This window comes from Hermetia illucens, chromosome 4 (genome assembly GCF_905115235.1).
Source record: "Hermetia illucens chromosome 4, iHerIll2.2.curated.20191125, whole genome shotgun sequence".
NCBI lineage: Eukaryota > Metazoa > Arthropoda > Insecta > Diptera > Stratiomyidae > Hermetia > Hermetia illucens.
In genome coordinates this window covers 21902581-21921419 of record NC_051852.1, presented here as the reverse complement: position 1 = coordinate 21921419, position 18839 = coordinate 21902581, and the positions used below count along the sequence as shown (strand labels likewise).

Genomic DNA, 18839 nt, shown 5'->3' with positions numbered 1-18839 from the left:
TTGCTCTGTTAATTGTTTAATTTGCAATTGACTGACAATAGATGGCGTTTAAGCGTGTACCAAATAGCTGAATCAGCACCTACAGCTTGCATTTATCTATAAAAAAGGGGAATTTTATCCCAATTTATAATTTTTATAGATTAGAATATGCACCAATTAATTTTAATTAAGAGCTCGTGTTACAAAATTCCTGAATTCATTCATTCAATTCTGGCGCCCCTCATTTGACAGTTCACCCAATCACTTCCTATTGAACGTTATCATTTCCTACTTCCAACACCAGCCGCCGAGCCGACCTGCAGCGCTGCCGGGATGTGTTCTTTTTCAGCGAACGCCATTGAGATTCGCATCGGGGTGTTAATTTTTAGGTGAAAAGTAAGTGGAATTTCCGTAGCCACGCTACAAAAATAACTTTTAAATCGTGAAGAAAGCATTGGTGCCCCAGAAGATATATAAATTAAGAAGATTCCTTGTTCGACAGAGGCGCAAAATGTCGATAAAAGGTTGCTAGGTTATGACTCGAATGTCGAAAGTGTCACACGTGGTGTTTTGTATGAAGTTTCCGCGAATCCTGTCCAGTGCTAAAACCGTTTTGCATGTAAAGTCGTCAGAATGGTATTTTAATGGACTAGAGCAGACTTGGTTGTTCTCCACTGGGTGTTGCGCGGCGGAATTCAACTGGCGCCTCTCCCATATTTGAGCAAGTACAGGTGATTCGTAGACATGGTGACCGGCCGGAGGTTTGCCAGGAATCCTTCATTTAATGCGGATTTGTCGAGCAATCGGACGTTATTTTACAACTGCTGGTCGTTGAGACAATGCGAACAGAATAATGGATCCTTAAATGGTTCGTAGGAGCCCAGAAATTAGCCATCGTCGTTTTGTTTAAATGTAGGCGAGTTGAGAATTCAGTGGTTGTCGCGAAATTATTGATATTTCTTAAAATATTCTGAGCCGTTCTACTTAATTTCTGTACTTGAGCTCGCCACACGAAGAATTAAGGAAAATAATTAATGGAGGTATCAAATTTAGGCTCTTTCGTGACCACTACCGCTACGGGCAGCCAATGCTTTCTTCTCACTTTACGAATTTTTTTATCCTTAACGTATTGCATCCACTTTAATCAATCCCCTAAATCTCTTTCAGCAAAATGACCGAAGTCGAGAGTATTGAAAACTACGACGAGCAACCGGAGGCTGAGCCCCCAGTAGCTGTCTTGGACACAGTGTCCGTTCCCCAGCCAGCTGAGTTGCCCGACATCAAATTGTTCGGTCGTTGGAGCTGCGACGATGTCCAAGTCAATGATATGTCGTTGCAAGATTACATTGCCGTCAAGGAGAAATACGCAAGATATTTGCCACATTCAGCCGGACGTTATGCCGCCAAACGTTTCCGCAAGGCTCAATGCCCAATTGTCGAACGTCTCACCAATTCTTTGATGATGAAGGGACGCAACAACGGCAAGAAATTGATGGCCGTCCGCATTGTGAAACACTCGTTCGAGATCATTCACTTGCTCACAGGAGAGAATCCACTTCAGGTAAGTCTAAGAGGGTTTGGTTTGTTATCCCATTGTTTGCCAATCGTCCCATGCTAAACCGTCAGCTTTGAGTCTACGGGGCTGAAGGGTAGAATGCGGACTAGAGCGAAATTGTTTGTTTATCCGAACTTTGCAGATGATGCCCGCGAGCTCTGCGAATATATCTTACAAACAACATACTCAAAGCAAACAATTCCATTGCGAATCGAAGAATATTGCGGTTAATAATTTATTGATTCGTTCCAGGTTCTCGTAACAGCCATCATCAACTCTGGCCCACGTGAAGACTCCACACGTATCGGTCGCGCTGGTACTGTCAGACGTCAAGCCGTCGATGTTTCGCCACTCCGACGTGTTAACCAGGTAAGTCGCTCATTTTTCGGCAGTAATTATTTACAGACAACCCAGCAAACGTTATTTATGCCGCTGGTGCCATCGGTACCAAAACTCGGACTTTTCCTTGGTACAATTGGTGACGTTTTACGTCGTAATTATCCAATATAAGCCCAGGAATCTCCTCCAATGTCTTTCAGGCGTTGATGAAAGTCTACAAGAAATCGATAAAAGGGAGGTCGGCAATTTTGTTGATAAAGTCCGTACCAGAAATTAGGCACTCTCTCGGATTTGTGGTTGTGGGTTGTCCTTTTTTCTTTATAGACTTTCTAAGTTTTCCAGTATCCGAAATAATTGTCCCTTTTGAACTATCGATTCCTTTCTTCCCTCATGGAAATACATCGACATTTATTTTGCTTCGGATGATTTTGTGTAGAAGAAAATCTTTGAGGAATGACTTCAGGGACTCTCTCTGGCAAGGCCAGGATCCACAACGAATATCTGCTATTTAAAACCTTCGTGTGATACATTACGTCAGGCTAGCTCTCCGGGCTTTGGAAGCCTCCAAGTTAGGAAACCCCTTTGCCATCCGGTTCCTCCGGCGGTCGAATTAATCTTCTTCGCAATAAGAAGAGCCTGGACATAATGCGCAACACGACTCCTGTTGCCAACGCTCCTCAGCATCTCTCTGACAATGTCTGGAGAGAGCTCCCCTGTATCTGCATAAAGCTGCTGACGAAAGCCGTTCCACCTTTCATAAGAGAAAAAGGTGTGTTCAGCGTCATCCGCCACTCCATTGCAAAACACAATCAGGAGGTCGGTCCTTCCCGATCTCAATGTGCAAGTAAGATTGAAAACCTCCATACCCGCTTGGAAGTAATCAATCTCATTGTGCATTCGATTCAGCCACGGATCTAAATTGTCGATGAGCCGCGCAGTCCATCTGCCTTTTGGCTCATTTTGCCAAGAGAGTTGCCACTCGTTAAGGGTGCGTTGATGTTCTTCATCGACCACTTTCCTTACGGCTGTAGATAGCTTTACACGCTCCTTAGTAAGGAGGGCACCGGTGTTCACTCCTGCGATCACTATCACGGTCGATTTTGAGACAGTGCGATAAACAGACGCAACTCGCAAAGCTCCCCGTCCCTGCACTTGAGCAAGGCGATTACGATGCACCTCATTGTCAAGGGCATCAGCCCATACCTCCGCGCTCTAGAGCAGAACGGACTGCGTTGTTCCCATAAATAGACGTGGATGTAGGGCCCCCAACATTCGCCATTATCCGACTCAAGGCTGAGACCCCACCTGCAACCCTATCCGCTGCTGCTTTGATTTGCTCGAAGAAGCTCATATTCAAGTCGAGCATTAAACCAAGGTATTTAACCGCTGATTTTGACTCTATAGTCAACTCACCGATCGATATGGGACGCAGTGTCAGGATTCTCTTTCTGATCAAAATGACTACTTCGGTTTTTTCCAGCGCAAGGCTGAAACCGTGAACAGTCATCCATCCGCTTAACCGTTGCATCAATATGCCAAATCTGCTTTGGGCCTGTTCAACAGTGCGTCCGGCAACAAGCGCCGCAACGTCGTCTGCATAACTAGCCAGGTGCGACTCTTCGGGCATATCGAGTCTCAGCATACTATCGTAGGAAGCGTTCCAGAGGTCCGGCCCTAGGAAGATAATACGGCGTTGGAAGGATTAGCCTCGAGTTGATTCTCGCACCTACGCGACGAGTGGTCGCCGTCTTCCTTTCTTCTTCATGGACGGCCCAATGACATGGTGGAACGAAGAATAAACCCAAAACTGTGCCAATTTCACTGAACCAAGATCACCACTCCCTCTAATATTCTCTGAGGATGATTAGCAAGCCAGGATTCTATTCGGTCATAAAGGATGCGGTTACAAGTCTCCAACCAGCAGCCAATCACGGCCTCCTTGGATAGGTTCAACACCATCACGCCTCAGACAAATCGATTCCCGACTTCCCGAACATCAAAATAAAATTAGCGCACGGATCGCGGAGTCAGCACCGCATTCCTGTTCTGGGTGAAGGGGCTGCCGGAAGGTAATCTGCGCGTACAGGATCGGCAAAGGGGAATACTGGGAACGCTAGGAAAAATCATCAGTCGACTCTTGGTCGTAGAAGAAAGCAGGTCGCTTGTATCGTGAATCGCTGTTGATACGCGATAAAATTTTGTGTAAAGCTTGGTATAACGGGCAAGGATACTCACGACAAGACCTAACGTGATGCTGCCATGGATCAATCGGATATTTTTGAGTGGCAACCATCGCTCCAGACGCCTTCCGGCCAGCGAGACTGGCAAAAATATGTCCGCAACTGAAAAATTTACAAAACAGCGAACGTAGGTTCAGCATCAGAATGATTGCTGATGACTTGAGCATCCCTCAAACCCAAATTTTTGATGTGACAATTACGTCGTGATGGTTTTACGTGAGTACCTACCTTGCAGGCTTAACCCCATAGTCTACTTAAGACACGGATTGATTTTGTGACCACAATCAGGACCCCACTGTAACAAGGACAACGGTACCAGTCTACACTGAGTATATAATGCAGCAGACCTACCTAAATCTCTCCAGAACTACAAAGTACGGCACCCCAGTTGAAATGCAACTCCCACGTTTAGGCCCGCAATCACCACCCAACTCCCAGTAGGGGGGGCAACCGTTAACAACGGGACTAAAAGTACATGAATCAGCACTTCTCCTGAGGCATGTAAATTCAGAGGGATATCCTGGTTCCCATGGTACCAGTATATCCCTTCTAAGGTTTCGTAGTCGAAGCCATTTCAGATGAGCGTACATGCAGGCTCAGGTCTGAATGCCTATAGAAACCTTGGGAGCATTCGCCTACTCCATCACGACCAGCAAATCAAAATGAGTAAAGCGTTTCCCGGTGTCACGATGTGAAGATTCTCGTCTGCCACTTGGCTTTGGTTCGGCCGAAAGGGTTGCTGCCCCGTCAGCCTTTCTACCTCAGAGCCCCTGAGATGGTGATAGAAAATTCAGCCATGAGGAAAGTTTGCGCAAAGTTGATGCCTTAAGTGTTGTCAGAGTAGCAAAAGATCAATCGAAAAACCGTTTGCCAGGATCTTTTTCATGTGGTGACAAGATGTAGATGTTTGAGTACCACTCGTTAAGCAAATGGCAGTGCTCATAATGGAACATCCTTTTTTCTCCACATCCATGCAAAAATCCGTGTTCATTTGATAGGGGGGCCATCCACAAAAAGTTGGTATCACAGGGTCATCACAAAACTATGAAAACACATTGTTCGTGTCCGCCCAGCCATCGCTAACAATTAGTTTTCTGAGTAGTGGAGTATCTTGCCCAGCATAAGGGTTATGCCAGCCTCTGCGCCCTTCTCGCCCCGCTGCACTTTGTCTATTCGCAAAAATAAATGGACGGTCAAAGAGAAGAATTACGGCTCACTGCAGATGTTCCTGTAAGCCTACGAAAATTGGGAAACTCGGCGACGGCAGTGTGTAGTGCGTTTGTACTATTGTCATGCATATTTTTTTTAAAGAATCCTTTCAGAATAGACCCTGTATTTTGGGTTTTTTTTTCTGGTGGGCAATAACAATCTTTGCCACGATTAATTCAATTGAATCTGGGTTTTAACATGTGTTAGAGCGCTTAATATAAGACCGTAACGATGTCTATTACAGGACTACGGTACTCTATAGTAGGCAATATGGTCAGCATTGCGTTCACCCGGGATTATTACCCTGATTTCACTTAGGTACAATGTAATTCACAGCTGAGTCGACTGCTATTCGACCTCCAGTCACGACACAAATCTCATTGCCACCAGTGAGATTTGTACCGCGACCTTCCGTAGCGACAGCTAAGCCATCCGACAAAGAGACAATGAAGATATAAAAAGAGATCGCGGCTGCACAGCTCTGTTTACCTCCAATGAAGCTATCCTCAAGAAATTCCCCCTTTTCTCTTCAAATACACCAAGCGTACAATTCCATACAGCTTGCATTCCCTAGCGGATCTTCAAAACTTGCTTAAAAGCGGGACGTTTTCCACCAAGCCAGGATTCCTTCAATTTAAATTAACTCAAATCAATGTTGTGCTATTTCATTCGTGCATCGCAAATACGACCTAAAGTGGAGGCAATAAGTTGGATCAATCGCCTTAATCGCTACATATATGCGTTTTGATGTTCCATGTTTCACTTATTGAAATTAATCAAAATCATACGTTTTTCTTTGATAATTTGATCAATCTTAGTTACATGTTAAGTGTTAGTTTGAAAACAGCAACCCCACCAAAAAAAAACCTTGGCTATACAATTTTCATTGAATTCTGTCCAGTACTAAAACCGTTTTGTATGCACTATCATCAGAATGGTATTCAAATGGACTACAGTAAATTTTGGTTTCTCTTCCTCTGAGTTTTGCACTTAAAATATCCTTTGTGCCTCACTCATAAATGAGAAACTACAGTTGCTTACTTTTTAATTATAATTCCTGATCGTTTAAAAAAGAAAGAAGCGAGAATTGTCATAATCATTAACGGCGCAACAACTATCTATGTATCTGGTATAGGCTTGCCTAGTAAAGGACTCCAGACATCCCGATTTTGCACGACCATTTCAATATCTCTAAAAGCTGTGTGGCGTCCTGACCTACACAATCTCTTCATCTGAGGTAGGGTCTGCCCAGCTTTTGTTTTCTGCCATAGATATTGTCCTTATAAATAGTATAGCCATAAGTTCTGTCATTCTAAAAAAATCTCTGTTTCTCACGAAGTAATAAACCAAATCAATCGAAAAGTACACCATTAGAAAAGGAAAACATAAAAAAAAATATTCAAAATGGCCGCCGCTAGCAGCTATACAGGCCCGCACGATGCTGACCTTCAAACACTCCAAATCGGTGTAAGTTCGATCGCAGGCAGTCTCTCCTCTAACTTAGCCCAAAGGCTATAGTCCGGAGGATTCAAATCTGGGCTGCCTGAGACCCATTCATCCGCGATTATGAAGTCAGGAACATGCGCTGCTACCCACTGCTAAATTATCTTGGCTTTGTGAGCGGGGTCGAGTCCTGTTGGAAGTACCACGGCTTTCCAACGAATAGAGATTCACTCAATGGCTCGACTAAATCCTCTAACATCTTTTCATACACGCTCGCATTGGTTTTGACGCCGGCCTCGCAGAAATGAATATCAGTTACTCCGTGATATGAGACGCCCAGCCGACCCCGCTTGTGAGCGGGACAAAGGCTGAAGAAAAAGAAGTGATATGAGACGCCCCACCATGACAGAAGTCGAATGGTGACGACTTTGGACTCGCGGAGCATTTTCTTTGGCTTCATAACAATTGTGAGCATATACTCGATCATTTTGTCGGTTGAATTTTTCTTCGATGGTAAAAATTGTTTCATCAGAAAATAGAATTTTGCGATATTTTTTACCGGGAAATCGTTGTAGAAGAGCAGCACACCCAGTTCGTCGTATTTCCTTCAGTTTTGGCGTTAACATATGGCTAACGGACCACCGGTACGCATCGAGACCGAGATCTTCTCGTAAAATAATACGACTCATACTTCGAGTTGAAACCACCATTTCCGCCGACATTCGTTTCTGCTTGCAGAGAGGATTGCGACGAGCACGCTCACGCACAGCATGCACCACATTCGGGCGACGTACGGAGCGCGGGTTCCTCTCCCGTGGCATGTTAACCACATTAACTGTTTCGCGGTATCAAGCTAATGTCCTAAAAACGAATCGTTCGTTTATCGGCAGCTTTTCTAACAAACTATGAATCTTTTCCGGCATTCCCACATTGGTGCAACGCAATAATAGCGATTCTTTTTGCGTAGTTAGCGAACTTATCGTGTTGTCGTTCACGCGCTCCGCTCCGGTACCTGAAAGTCTGACGGAAGTGGGGTATGGTTAGGTACTCTCCGTACGCAGTGCTACCACTTTCGGCGGCCTAACATTTCTCGCTATACGCGTCGACTGACAGAACTTTGGCTATACTATGTAGACTTTCCGGACTGGATAAGCTTCGCTGTAAGGATTAAACCACCGCAACCTATTGAACAGAATTTTTCCACAACCAAACGGTATTGGTATCCCTCATAAATTTCATCGTTATATCGGCTACGGAATTTAACATCCTCTTATAGGGAGCCGAAAATTCTTCGGAGGATTCTTCTATCGAACAGAGTTTGCAATTCACAAAATCTCGGAAGAATACATGAGGGCTGGCAAGATCATTGTCTTGTACAGTAAGAGCTTTGACCCTACGGTGAGAATTTTCGAACGAAACAGTTTTTGTAAGCTGACATTTGGATCTGTTGGGTAACAAAAATCGTCCACGGATTTCCTCGTAGCTGTTATCGGTTGTGATTTCCAACCCTAGATAGGAGAAATTATCAACGATTTCAAAGTTGTATTTTCCTATCTTTATTGTTCTCTTCTGCCTAGTGCTACCATGTACTGGGTCTTCCCGTCATTAATGTGGAGTCCAAAATCTCGCGCCCCCTGTTCATATTGAATAGTCTCGAGAATGACCTTGCTGCTTTTATCTGGCCTTACACATTGGTCAGAGTAAACCTAGTCAGTTTTGTCATGGCCGTGTATAGTTTTACCTTGGCTATGCTGTCATAGGCCACTTTGAAGTCGATGAAATGTTGGTGCAACTGATGACCATATTCCAAGATTAAACGGGGACGATGGCGCGCCAACTTATCAGACGCTGCCTCACCCCCTGCCCTGGGAGCAGCGTAATCGAAGCGGTTCGCAGTTGTTATACGGTTGGTGGTAAGAGCCAATTTACGTTCTATATAATTCACACCCATGTTGTTTTATAAAAAAGGAGTACATAACACCTGCGAACCGCTTCGATCACACTGCTCCCAGGACAGAGGTGAGGTAGCGTCTGATGAGTTGCCTTTGCCCCAGTGTTCACTCTCACCTAATTGTCAGAGATGTTTCAAGGTGGTATTGCTATTCGAGCTCACGAGCACCATGCCATGTTTTTTGTAAATACTAAAAGTTCTGAACTTGTTTGCGTTCAGTTGATTGTAAAAATTCGACAGTTATAGTACTTATTACCATATATGGTGTCTTGTAGAAAATTTTATGTCCAGTACTAAAACCGTTTTGAGTGACTTATCGGCAGAATGGTATTCAAATGGACTACAGTAAATTTTGGTTTCTCTTCCTCTGAGCGTTGCACTTAATATAATTCGTGCCCCACTCATAAATGAGAAACTACAATTGATATGAGGATTAGTGTTTGCATATCCTTTTATGAGTAGCAACAGTAGCATGTCCGCAATTAGTTGATAGATATTCTTATCTTATATAACTGGGTAATCATTACATTGAGTGTCAATTCCCTTTTCCAGTGAAGTTTGATTTCTAGGAGGTAGTGAATGGGGTCTTAATAGAGTTAGTCTGGCCTGTTGAGTGGTTTAAATTATAAGCCCCCAGTATGCGCGCTTTTCCAATACTCCCTATCGGGCAAACCGAATGTCATTACATGGTTTTGCCCCGCATTGCTTCAACAGCGTCATCGCTACAACGAAAATCCCTTATAACAAAGTACTGCCGATATTGTTGTGTTTTTCACAGGTGGTTCTTGTTTCTTTTTCGACAGTAGCTTTTCCCTGTGGCCCTTTCCGTTTTATGTTTATACATTCAAGGGTCTTATTATCTTTAAACATTTGGGATTTGGGCAACAAATTTCGTAACTTGAAGTACTTTGTCAAATCAAAATTAATTTTCAATGCAGCCGTTGCTTTCCATCCGCTTCCCTAATTTTAGTAAGAAAAGATGCATCCCTTTGATGTGAGAAGGGACTAATTGGAGAGTAAATTATCTCTCTTTTATTGGTCCACAAACGACTATTAGGACCCGAAAGTCATGCTAGTCTTTTTTGAATCTTTGGGTGCTTATTCCAAAATGAAGGGTCAGTGGTCTCCAATTGCTCCGGTCCGACACCAAGTGATGCGAATTTAGATCTCTCATTTCCTTAACATAAATTTAGAAGAGCTTTTTCATCCTTCTATCCCCTAACCTCTACCGCAAAAACTGTAAGATGTATTGTAACGTTACTTTACCCGGAATATAGTTATGTCCTTAGCGCCGAATCAAATTGTCTATTTGATCATCGTGTTCCGTTATACCCTCTTTATCAGTGTTGATATATTGAGCTAGGACTTAAAATTAGGTTTTGTTGTTTTATTTTTTAATTTGCACTTTTTTTTTGTCGAATCGTCTCTGCATTATCCTTCAGAGAATCTGAAAAGGAATTGTTTAGTTTTGGTGTTTATACATAGAAGCGTTTCGATAGGAGAAAAAGCAGATTTTTGCATTGACTAATACACTCCCTATGGAAGTACAAATTTTAGGAATCAGTTTTTCCTCTCATTCTTTGGTGGACATGTCTTCAATTGCATTTGGAACAGTCCAGCTTATTACTGGTTGTTTGTCTTAAAAAATAATCGGCTATGCTTCTGGACAATATGAACGATTTGGAAAGGTTTATGTTAATCTTTGAAATTACATTTTTTTCAATGATTTTCCTTGAACCGTTCCACACAATTTTGAATTTCAATGATTTCCATCGAATTGTTATACATATTTGCAAAAACCGAAGATCTTTCTGCACAAATTGGATTATGTGATGTTATCAGAACCACCGAGCATATCTACAGGGTGAGGCAATTGAACTGCAACCAACTTCAGACTACTACAATTTCCAAACTGTTCATGACAGCGCGCTCAAATTTTGCCTCATGACAGATAAAACAATTTGCGTTTAGTGAGAAGAAAAAATGTCCGTGATTGAATTCAAAAGCGATAGTGTGATTGCTTTATATTTGGCTGTAAATTCACAAATGGCTATTTTTAGAGCCCTACAACACCTCAACGTTAATAAATCATTTGTATCTCGAATCATAGCTCGTTACAAAGATACTGGCAGCATTGCAAAATGCTATGGAGGTGGTCGGGAAAGATCCACAACATCGGCAGAAATGGTTCGAAAAGTGAAGAAGCGAATTGAACGAAATCCTCGCCACAGTGGCAGAAAAATGGCTGCTGAGCTTAACATATGCATTCGAAATGTGCAAAGAATATTGCAAAATGAGCTTAAACTGAAGCCTCTGAAGTTCCAATAAGCATACGATCTTACAACTCAACAGAAAAAAGTAAGAGTGGAACGAACTAAGGAATTGCTAGGACCGAAGTAGGTTTTTTTCTAATCAAGGCCAAATTTATGATTGAGCAGTTTGTGAACAAACAAAATGACCGAGTCTACTTGCCAGAGAGATTTTTCGAAAATTTACACCTTCGGACGGCCACCAGAAAGCAAGCAGCACAGATGGTGATGATATGGACTGTCATAACCGCCGATGGACGCTCTCCGCTCGTGTTTTTGAACCGTGGCGCCAAGATAAGTGCAACAATCTACCGCGAAACTATCTTGGAGGCAGTATTAAAACCCTGGGGAGATAAATATTTCGGTCGTAGACCGTGGACATTTCAACAAGACTGAGCACGGTCTCACAAAGCACGCCTTAATCAAGAATGTTTAAAAAACAACGTTCCACACTTCATTTTCAGCACAGAAATAATTATAGCGTTTTCTAAAGGTGCAGTTCAATTGCCTAATCCTGTAGGAAATCGAATCAAAGGGAATGTCCAGAACAGATACTGTTTTTTTTTCTTTGATAAAAAAGCAGCCAATTACACTGGACAACATAAAATTTAGAAAGCTTAAGTGTTAGGATATTTTTTTTAATGAAATGTTCTATATAAAATTTTTCAACATATTTACTCCTTTAAACAATAAGAAATAATTTGTAATCTTCCTTCCTTCATTGAATCTAATTAACTTTTCCATCTACTCTTATTTCAGGCTATCTGGCTATTGTGCACTGGCGCTCGTGAAGCCGCTTTCCGTAACATTAAAACTATTGCTGAATGCTTGGCTGATGAACTTATCAACGCTGCTAAGGTAAGAATCTTGATTACATCTAGGAAGAAACCAATCTTATTTTTCAAAATCCTAGTCAAGTATCTACGTAAAATCGACTTAAAATGTGAATGTTTAGTTTTAATTCTAACGTCCAGAAAAATGCTGCATAATGTCTTACATTTATGAACAGTTTCGCTTATGGACCAGAGTAAAGTATTCTCGGTGATATCTATCCTAGCGTACGATTTATTTAAAATTATAAGATCAGACGCACGCGAAGTATTACCGACATTTGTTGTGAACATTTGACGTGTTCTGTTGCAGGCATTCTGATCTCTGATCAATTTTGAATTGTGAGCTGACGTTTAACTCGGCTAGAAAATCCGATAGTGCCCCTTGAATGAAGGAGTCATTCCATCCATGTGGAGCACATGATCTTCGTTTTCCATTGCTTTTTATGCGTCAAGTCGTCCTCATATTGTTGTTACGTTTAGAGTAAAATCTAATATAATAGCGCTTGCAAATCGTCTACAAATTCTACGTCCAATACAAAGAAGCCATTCTGAATCGTTGAGCGACACAAAATTAGTGCTTCAGCTTGAATTGATTGAATCCACAGGAGCAAAGCCTTGAAGCGGAGCACTTCATTCAAGACCGTAACGGCACACTACAATAAACTGGAGGAGGCAATGTGGTCCGCATTGCGCTCGCCCGATATTATTACTCTGATTTGAATCACAACTGATTCGACCACCAGTGAAATATGAACCACGACTTTAGCAGCGCTCTAATCACTTCATGCTTCAATAGTATGTTGTCAAATGTCAAGACTAACCACGTGCATTTCAATGGCTTGGTATGCGCGACCTGAAAGCAACTTTACACGGTCAGTTTTTTATCAGTTTATCATATATCAATCATCAAAAATTGACATGGCAACTGATGGACCGACGGGTTTAAACGTCTTAGCAAGACGATAAAAAAAGTGTTTGCTACAACAAACGATCAGTTTGCTGTAATTTTGTCCTTCGGACTGCCATCAGGCTCATGGGAAACTAATCGTGTCGCTTTATTTAAATAGCAATTCGCATATCCCATTTATGCGCCTCATAGAATAAGAAGGTATGGAGAAAGCCTTAAAATTTTTCAAGTAACTAAAGTAGAAAACCAAAATTCGCCCATTAAAATGCTGCATAATGTCTAGAATTTATGAACAGTTTCGCTTATGGACAAAAGTAAAACATTGGTAATATCTATCCTAGCGTTTGATTCATTTAAAACTATAAGATCAGACGCACGCGAAATATTACCGACATTCAAAGAGTGACACGTCGTGCAAATTCTTCTTCTGACACTTCAATTTCCCACGCGCCATTGACAAGAATTTCACGTTTCCTGTAATTTCTAGTGCGTTGAGAACTGGGTTGGGGAAAAAATAATGTATTCGTGGTCGAACTTTAAGGCTTTATTTAACATACTTAGAATTATCCGATTTAAGTCAAGTATGCGCCGTTTTGTTCGCAAACTTGTTACCATTTAGAAGGCAACTCCATTATCCCCCTCTTATAAACCCCCCTCCTTATTTGCAAAAAACTCAGACAGCCACTTTTCGCAAGCCTCTTTTGAGGCGAACTTAGTAGCACCAAGAGCGTTTGGCATGGACCGGAAGAGATGGTAATCACTTGGTGCCAGGTCCGGACTATACGGTGGGTGCGATAGGACATCTCAGAAGCCAGAAGCCAGCTTGGTCTGGCGGGTCATCAAAGATGTGTGATGCGCTGGTTGAACAGAACACCATTCCTATTGACCAATCCTGGCCGCTTCTGGTCAATCGCCTGCTTCAAACGGTCGAGTTGCTCACAATAGAGAACCGAATTGAGGGTCTGTCCATAGTTGAGCAGCTCATAGTGGATGATTCCCTTCCAATCCCACCAAACACAGCGCATCCTTCCTGGCCATCAATCGGGGCTTGGCGATGATTTGGGCCTGCTCGCCGCGCTTCGACCACGATCTTTTTCGCTTGAGATTTTCGTACGTGATCCACTTTTCATCACGTCACCATCCGCTTCAAAAATGGGTCGAACTCGTTCCGTTTCAACAGTGCATCGCGGGCGTTGATTCGGTGCAAGGGATTTTTTTGCGTCAACTCGTGTGGCACCCAAACATCCAGTTTTTTTTTTTTTGGAATCTAACCTTCTGCAAATGGTTCCAAACGGCTTTATGGTCCTTACCCAGTTCCTGGCTAATCGAGCGAATGCTCACATGCCGGTCCACTTGGATGGTTTCGACGATTTTATCGGTTTCTACGACGATTGGCCTACCAGTACGGGGTGTATCTTCGACATCCACTACACCAGAACGAAATAGATCGAACCAACGCTGTGCTATGCGAATCGTTACAGTATTGGACTCATAAGCTTCAAAAATTTTTTTGGGCGTCTCATTGCATTTTTACCTCTCAGGTGGTAAAAATGTAAAATATGACGAATTTCTTGCTTGGTGGACTCCATCTTTGACACGCTATAATTTGAGACTGAAACGTAAGATCACAACACTGTCAAAGAGACACTTGTAGCACAGATTGTCGTCTTCAAATCGCTGCATAGTATGAACCGATGCGATAAGTATAACACAAGATATGTTTAAGTGTCGCCATCTATTGACAAAATACGACATTTCTTTTTCCCCAACCCAATACGATCCATCTTCAAGGGTTTTTCTCACAATAAGTGAGCAAGCCATTCTCAACCGTTGAGCGACACAAAATAAGTACCTCAACTTGAATTCATTGATTCACAAATGCAAGGCCTGCGCAATGCGGTACATTACATTAATCTGGAGGAGGCAATGTGGTCAGCATTGCGCTCGCCCGAGATTATTACTCTGATTTGAATCACAACTGAGTCGACTGGTATCCAACATTGAGTCATTATACAAATCTCTCTGCCACCAGTGAAGTTTGAACCACGACCTTCGCGCTCTAATCACTCCATGCTGAAAAATGTTCGTGAATAGTATGTTGACAAATGTCAAGACTAACCACGTGCATTTTAATGGCTTGGCATGAGCGGCCTTAGAGCAACTTTACACGCTCAGTTTTTTTATCAGCTTGTCATATATCATCAAAAATTGGCATGGCAACTGATGGACCGACGGGTTTAATATTAGCAAGACGATAAAAAAAAGTGTTTGCCACAACAAACGATCAGTTTGCTGTAATTTTGTCCTTCGGACTGCTATCAGGCTCATGGGAAACTAATCGTGTAAGGTAGCTTTATTTAAATAGCAATTCGCATTTTGATTTTATGCGCCTCATAGAATAAGAAGGTGTGGAAAAAGCCTTACAATTTTTCAAGTAACTAAAATAGGAAACCGAAATTCGTCCATTAAAATGCTGCATAATGTCTAGAATTTATGAACAGTTTCGCTTATGGACAAAAGTAAAACATTGGTAATATCTATCCTAGCGTTTGATTCATTTAAAACTATAAGATCGGACGCACGCGAAATATTAACGACATTCAAAGAGTGATATGTAGTGAAAGTTCTGACAATTTCTATAAATTTCCCCACACGCCATTGATAACAATTTTAGGTTTCCTGTAATTTCTAGTGCGTTGAGAACGCGAAAAATAATGTCGTATTCATGATCGAATTTTAACGCTTTATTTACTTAGAGTTATCCGATTTAAATCAAATATGCGCCGTTTTGTTCGCAAACTTGTTGCCATTTGGAAGGCAACTGCATTATCCCCCTCCCTTCCAATCCCACCAAACACACAGCAAAATGGTTCCAAACGGCTTTATTGTCCTTACCCAGTTCCTGGCTAATCGAGCGAATGCTCACATGCCGGTCCACTTAGATGATTTCGACGATTTTATCGGTTTCTACGACGATTGGCCTACCAGTACGGGGTGTATCTTCGACATCCACTACACCAGAACGAAATAGATCGAACCAACGCTGTGCTATGCCTATACCTCTCAGGTGGTAAAAATGTAAAATATGACGAATTTCTTGCTTGGTGGACTCCATCTTTGACACGCTATAATTTGAGACTGAAACGTAAGATCATAAAACTGTCAGAGAGACATCTGTAACCCAGATTCTCGTCTTCAAATCGCCGTATAGTATGACCCGATTCGATAAGTGCAACACAAGATATGTTTAAGTGTCGCTATCTATTGACAAAATACGACATTACGTTTTCCCCAACCTAATATATAATATTACCAGATGTATAAATATCAAACCACTTTTTTTAAGTTGAGAAAAAAACATATATTTTAGAAAAACGGTTAAATTTATTTCATTGGAGGTATTGACCATCGCTAGCTACACATTTTTGCGACCTTTCTGCCAATTTGTGGATGTCTTGCTAGTAAAAGCGTTGATCTTTTGAAGCGAACCATGCATCGAACCATTTTTTTTTACTTCTTCCTAAGAACCGAAGTGCTGCTCAGCAAGCGCGTGTCCCATTGATGCAAACAAGTGAAAGTCAGAAGGCGCCAAGTCTACGAGGTTAGACAATTAAGTAATAAGACTTATGGAATCAGTATACCTTATATGTAAAAATTATTCTACAACTTTGCCATCCCCTTCAAAATAATCCTCTTGGGCAGCTATACAGCGATTTCAGCGCGTTTTCCATTCTTCGTAACATTTCTGGAACGCTTCGACTGGGATGTCCGCGAGTACTCTCGTCACGGCTGCTTGGATATCCGTAATTGATTCAAAATGGGTCCCTTTGACCCCCGATTTTGTTCTAAGGAACAAAAAAAGTCACAGGGTGAACAGCGTGATATCGTTTTCCACTTGTTCCAAACAGTCTTCTGCGTCGGTAATTCGATGCTGCTTTTGCTCCTCATAAGGTTCTTTGGAACCACCTTCGCGCACAACTTTTTCATCCCGAAATCGTCTGTTAAAATTTGTCTCACTCTTTTACGGTTCATAGCCAGTTCCGGGGCCAATATTCGTACTGCTAAACGCCGATCTTTACGGATTAGGGCGCGCACACGCTCCACATTCGCGTCAGACCGCACCTCGACTGCTCTTCCGCTCCGCGCTTCATCTTCCACGCTTTCACCCCCCTCCTTAAACCCTTTATGCCATCTAAACACCTGGGCACGACTAAGAGCACTATCGCTAGGCACTTTTACAATTTTAGCATACGATTCCGAAGCTGTTTCGCCCAATCTGGCGCAAAATTTTATCACGACGCGTGGCTCTAGATTTCGGTTCTCCATTTTCGCGACGAGCACCACCAACACACTTCTACTCAACCCGACACAGCAGGCGAACTAAACAAGCTAGAGCGATGGTGAATATATTAATGGAGAGAAGAAGGGGAAGGGAATTTGAAGGTTGCAGGTTTACCATAAGCGGGGCAATAAAATCAGTCTCATTACTTATTTGTCTAACTTCGTATTGAGTAGGGCGGGTGGGGTAGAACATCCAAGGGAAGTGCGCCAACAGTATGCCTGACTGATTTCGATGTGTGCACTAGTTCGTTATGGTGCTGAAAAACTACTTTTTCGTGCTTGGTGTCCCATTCTGGCCGTTTTTCAAGTAATACATGATTCAAATTGATAATTTGATCAAACTCAAGCTGTTAGTAGCGTTGCAGTTTCATCTGTTTTTAGAAGCTCGTAATATATTACAACCTCGTGATCCCATCAAAAACAAAGCATTGTCTTCTCTCCAAAGCGATTTGGCCTTGTAGCAAATGTTGATCGTCCCCTGGATCGGTCCATAACTTTTTTCTTTTAGGATTCTGGAAATAAAACCATTTTCCATCTCCTCCCGCGGAGGGTGTATGCCAAACCAATAAGAAACAACTAACAGGGTTCTACAGCCATCTATCTATGAATAGCTACACCCATCAATGAATGGAGGGCGGGGCGTCCGTTTGATGAAATCAGCTATTCCGAGCTCAATGTTTCATCCTCATTCTGTTCTGTGATTGCAAAGGAGGAAAATTGGATTCCCGAGAATTCCTTTTGTTTGATTTGATTATCTTATATCTATAAGGAGAGCAACTTGTCTGACGTTTCTTTTTGTAAGATTTGTAAGAATGTCCTATATTCATGCCCGCAAGTGGAAGACAAATTTTGGGGATGTTAAGATGGTACTTTGCCATCTGTGAGTTCTACGGGTAGAATTTAAAGGAGTAAATTCAGAGGAGTCCTCTAGGGCTTTACTTACTATAGAAGAAGAATTAAGTTATTAAAAGAAATCCTGATATCGAATGGTACCTTCAAATACAACAATCCACACGTTATTAAATTAAAAGACAAAAGTCCATTAAAATGCTGCATAATGGCTAAAATTTATGTACAGTTTCGCTTATGGACGAGAGTAAAATTTGGTAATATCTATCCTAGCGTATGATTTGTAAACGTTCTAAGGTTATACGCACGCGAAGTATTGCCTACATCGTTTTTTCCTAAATAATTTCATTCTATTGCTTTTGTTCGGGGCTTTTTTTATTATTATTATTAAAAAGTAGTAGTCACATATTTTGGCCTCCGCCACATACTTTAAGGATTAGGATTATTAAGCAGTTGATAAATCGTTAATCATATTCCAAAATATAAACACAATTAGGAAAATGCATCACTTAATAATTTCTCCATTTCTCTGTTGCAGGGTTCATCAAACTCCTATGCTATCAAAAAGAAGGACGAATTGGAACGTGTCGCCAAATCCAACCGATAAACATTTTTTAACATTCTTTATGTTTATTGCAAACATAAAAATATATTAATTAAAAAAAAGAAACAAATCAGATGCTGTTTTCATTTATAGAATTTAAAATAATTTAGAGGATCATAGTGAGTAGCGTACTCTTGGAGTAATGAGTAGGGAAGATGCAATGTGTTTAGGTTGGAGTTTTATACATGAAGGATAGGTTAAATTGATACATAACAGCGCATTGGGTTATTATGATAAGCAACTCTAATGGCGGTCTCTAGACGTATCTACAGTCCCTGTT

General features: G+C 41.8%; 1 protein-coding gene and 2 non-coding genes across 4 annotated transcripts; all 3 read left to right on the top strand.

Moving 5' to 3' along the window:
- The first annotated feature begins 243 nt into the window (after window positions 1-243).
- Window positions 244-18629, top strand: LOC119653510 (40S ribosomal protein S5). Of its 2 annotated transcripts, XM_038058170.1 has the most exons (5): window positions 244-375; window positions 1147-1540; window positions 1787-1903; window positions 11785-11883; window positions 18494-18562. In XM_038058170.1, exons 2-5 carry the CDS (start codon window positions 1151-1153, stop codon window positions 18560-18562), a joined length of 675 nt encoding a protein of 224 aa, XP_037914098.1. In that variant the 5' UTR covers window positions 244-375; window positions 1147-1150. The 2 variants fall into 2 exon arrangements, with proteins under 2 accessions (XP_037914098.1, XP_037914099.1); XM_038058171.1 differs by lacking the exon at window positions 244-375 and having other exon boundaries at window positions 1151-1540; window positions 18494-18629.
- On the top strand, window positions 6209-6364 carry LOC119656347. Its single transcript, XR_005250049.1, has one exon. It is a non-coding gene; the product is annotated as a small nucleolar RNA psi18S-1854 (small nucleolar RNA).
- Window positions 8993-9146, top strand: LOC119656346. The gene has a single exon (XR_005250048.1). It is a non-coding gene; the product is annotated as a small nucleolar RNA psi18S-1854 (small nucleolar RNA).
- Window positions 18630-18839: the final 210 nt, after the last annotated feature.

Bases quoted from the DNA above. Each gene is read 5' to 3' on its own strand.
- LOC119653510 (XM_038058171.1), top strand. From the start codon at position 1,151: ATGACCGAAGTCGAGAGTATTGAAAACTACGACGAGCAACCGGAGGCT. The intron at 1,904-11,784 runs GTAAGTCGCTCA...CTCTTATTTCAG, and splicing joins CACTCCGACGTGTTAACCAG to GCTATCTGGCTATTGTGCAC. The intron at 11,884-18,493 runs GTAAGAATCTTG...TCTCTGTTGCAG, and splicing joins AACTTATCAACGCTGCTAAG to GGTTCATCAAACTCCTATGC.